The sequence below is a fragment of the Quercus suber genome, unplaced genomic scaffold (genome assembly GCF_002906115.3).
Source record: "Quercus suber isolate HL8 unplaced genomic scaffold, Cork oak 2.0 scaffold_46, whole genome shotgun sequence".
NCBI lineage: Eukaryota > Viridiplantae > Streptophyta > Magnoliopsida > Fagales > Fagaceae > Quercus > Quercus suber.
In genome coordinates this window covers 1,060,113-1,063,629 of record NW_027069511.1, presented here as the reverse complement: position 1 = coordinate 1,063,629, position 3,517 = coordinate 1,060,113, and the positions used below count along the sequence as shown (strand labels likewise).

At 32.7% G+C, this 3,517-nt stretch overlaps 1 protein-coding gene across 1 annotated transcript; it reads left to right on the top strand.

Moving 5' to 3' along the window:
• The first annotated feature begins 593 nt into the window (after window positions 1-593).
• LOC112021156 (uncharacterized) lies at window positions 594-2,147 on the top strand. The gene has a single exon (XM_024053724.1). It carries the CDS (start codon window positions 594-596, stop codon window positions 2,145-2,147), a length of 1,554 nt encoding a protein of 517 aa, XP_023909492.1.
• Window positions 2,148-3,517: the final 1,370 nt, after the last annotated feature.

The window sequence follows — 3,517 nt, the reverse complement described above, 5'->3', positions numbered from 1 at the left end:
TGGGTTTTCTACTTAGGTAATGATCTTTTCTTTTTCATTTTCTCGATTCTTTTTTTTTTTTTTTTTCATTTCAATTTTCTCTGTTCTATATATATATATATATATTTTTTTTTTTTTGTCATTTCTCTCAGCTTCATCTCAGATTCTCAATTCATGTTATCGGCTTCATCTTAGGTTCTCCTTCCGTGACTTCACTGGTAAGTGGTAACTTCAATTATTAGTTTACAATAGCATTTTAGTTTATTAGTGATTTTGTGTATGTTGTGGATTTGATTTACAGAGCATTATTGTTTGTGAAATATAGTTTACAAAGTATTATACAATTTATACTATTGATTGTGTATGTTTTGTTGATGAATTTATTTGTTGATAAAATGGTTACTGCCAGTCTGAAATTGATGAGTGAAATGGAGTATGCCTCTGTACCATCTAATGAACATACTTCTACAACCAGGTCTAATGCTAATTCTTCATCTGTGAGAGCGAAATGTGATCCCGCATGGGATCATGTGACTGAAGTAGTGAAAGACTGAAAAAGTAGTTATAGATGCATACATTGTGGGAAAAGTTATAAAGGAGGGGGCATCAATAGGATGAAAAGACATCTAGCTGGAATTAAAGGAGATGTGGCTATATGTATAGGTGCACCTTATGATGTTAGGTTACAAATGGTTGAGAATTTGAAGGAAATTTTAAAATCTAAAGAACAAACAAAAAAGGATGAAGAAGCATCTAATTATTTGCCATTAGAAGACTCACCAGAATTTGAAGATGTCCAAGAAATTACTCCTAGAGGTAGGGAGCTAGGTAGTGGAAATAGAAGTGGTCCTAGTAGTTTTCCACCAAGATCCAATCTTGGCAAGAGAAAGGTTGGTGACATTAATGATTACTTCACTCCTAGAACAACACTAGGAGCTCAACCTTCTATTAAAAGTGTGCTTGCTGGCAAAGAAAAGAAGTGGAGGGTTGATATGTCTGTAGCAAGATGGATGTCTTGCATTCCAATTAATGCTGTGAATTCTAGTTATTATCAACCTATGTTCAATGCTGTAGCTTCTTATGGTCCTGGATATAGAGGCCCAAATTATCATGCCCTTCGAGTGCCTCTGCTGAAAGACGCAAAAAGAGAAGTCCAATTGATTGTTGATTCTTATCGATCATATTGGGCTGACACTGGTTGTGCAATAATGGTTGATGGGTGGACTGATACTAGGTATAGAACATTGATTAATTTCCTTGTCTATTGTCCTAAAGGAAATATTTTTATATGTTCTGTTGATGCTTCTGACATGGTTAAAGATGCAATTAATTTGAGTAACTTGTTTGATGAAATTGTTAGTTGGGTTGGTCCTGCAAATATAGTACATTTGGTCACTGACAATGCTGCAAATTATGTAGCTGTTGGAAAAATTGTGTGTGGAAAATATAGGAACATTAGTTGGTCACCTTGTGCAATACATTGCCTAAACCTAATTTTTAAGGAGATTGGGAAAATGGATCATATAGCTAAACTTGCAAAGCGTGCATCCAAGATCACAGTGTTCATCTATAACCATGTGGCTTTGCAAGCTTGGTTGAGGACTAGAAAAAATTGGACGGAAATTATGCGTTCAGGGCCAACTAGGTTTGCTACTACTTTCATTGCCTTAGGGAGTCTTAAGGAACATAAGCATGACTTACAAGCATTGGTGACTAGCAAATTTTATGTTGAATCAAGATATGCAAAAGATAAGAAAGCAAAGGCAGTGGTGAAAATCATTCTTGACAATCAATTTTGGAATGATTGTCATGTAATTGTGCATATTATGTCACCATTGATTCGTTTATTGTGCATTATTGATTCTAATGAAAAACCAGCTATGGGTTATGTATATGATGGCATGTATAGAGTAATTGATGGAATAAAAAAAAAATTCAAGGACAAGAAGAGACTATGGGAGCCTTATGTTAATATTATCAAGGATCATTGGGATAATCAATTCTATAGAAATATTCATGCTGCTGCTTACTGGTTGAATCCTGCATTCCAATATGACTCATCCACTCTTAATAAGAGGCTAGAGACACAATCTGTTATGACAGATGTTATTGAATCAAAAATTTCAGCTGGTCGATTGAAGTTGGTGGAGAAATTAAGGCTATTTTGAGAGCATGAACAAACTTTTGGAACCCAACTTGCTCAAGAATCAGCCAAGACATCTCAGCCGGGTAAGATATTGTTTACTTTAGCTAATAATAAAATGAAAATATGTTTTAAAGATCATAGCTCTTTTTTATATTTTTGGGATAAGTATAGCTGTGTTTATTGATTCATTGTATTTTTGTTTTGTATTGTATATGGAACTTAGATGAGTGGTGGAAGTTGTTTGGATCTTGTACTTCAACCTTACAAAAGTTTGCAATTCGGATCCTTAGCCAAACAGCTGCCTCTTCGGGATGTGAGCGGAATTGGAGTGTTTTTGAACAAATACATACCAAAAGAAGAAATAGATTGGAGCATCAACGACTTAATGATCATGTGTTTGTTCATTATAACTACCGATTGAAATAAAGGTATATATTATATAATCTCTTTGTTTCAATGTTTTTGTGGGGAAATATGAGTGATTCACTTAGGATATTAGTCTGTTACTATTGATTTATAAGCATTAGTGAAATATGAGTCTAATTAATATATTTGTTACTATCTTCTCTTTGTTTTATAGTGAATAATCAGTGAACATATTTGTTACTATTGGTTTGTTAGTTTTAGACTTTTAGTATATTAAAAAATTATTAATTATTTATATAATTTAAATAAATAAAAATTAAATTATTTATGGCGTCATTGGTTAGACCATCGATCGGACCCCAGTCCGACCATAAAACTGGTATTTAGTTCCTTTTCCGGTTCTTTCACAGTATCGGTTTTTAAAACCATGCTTATAACACTTATAAACATGACTTTTCAAAGGTGAAGAGAGTCAAATACCCTGTGTTAAACAAAGAGAAAAATCATGCCTTCATTTTGTGAACTCTTGAGTATGAAAATCCATATTCTCGTCACTTTAATTATTTGATTAAAGCTTGAAACCCCAGAGCCCTCATCCCAATGAAGTTTATTGCAGTTTCAAACTCTAAAATGGTAACTTGGAGCCCATCATTGGTGCTAGTTATTAACACGGAGTGTTCATGAAGGGATTCATGTAGAGGAAGTTAGGAGTTTTTAAATCGTTGTAGAATGCAACAATGAGTCATCTACAGAGTTTACACAAATGTTTTATTATAGATTGTAAATCCTCCTTTTATTATGAATTACTAAGTTGCCTAGTCGATGCATGGATAATGTTGTAATGTTCTATGTAAATTTTTTTTGGATAATGTTGTACATATATTATAGCGTACTTGTTATAAAACTTTGTTAGTAATAAGTTCATCATAAGAAGTAACAATTATAAATTACTCACACATATCTATTATAATTATTTTGTTCAAGTAATAAGCAATAAAAAATAAATTAAAAAAAACAATTTTGGAG

Excerpts from the sequence above, each read along its gene's own strand:
- LOC112021156 (XM_024053724.1), top strand. The coding sequence starts at position 594 with ATGAAAAGACATCTAGCTGGAATTAAAGGAGATGTGGCTATATGTATA.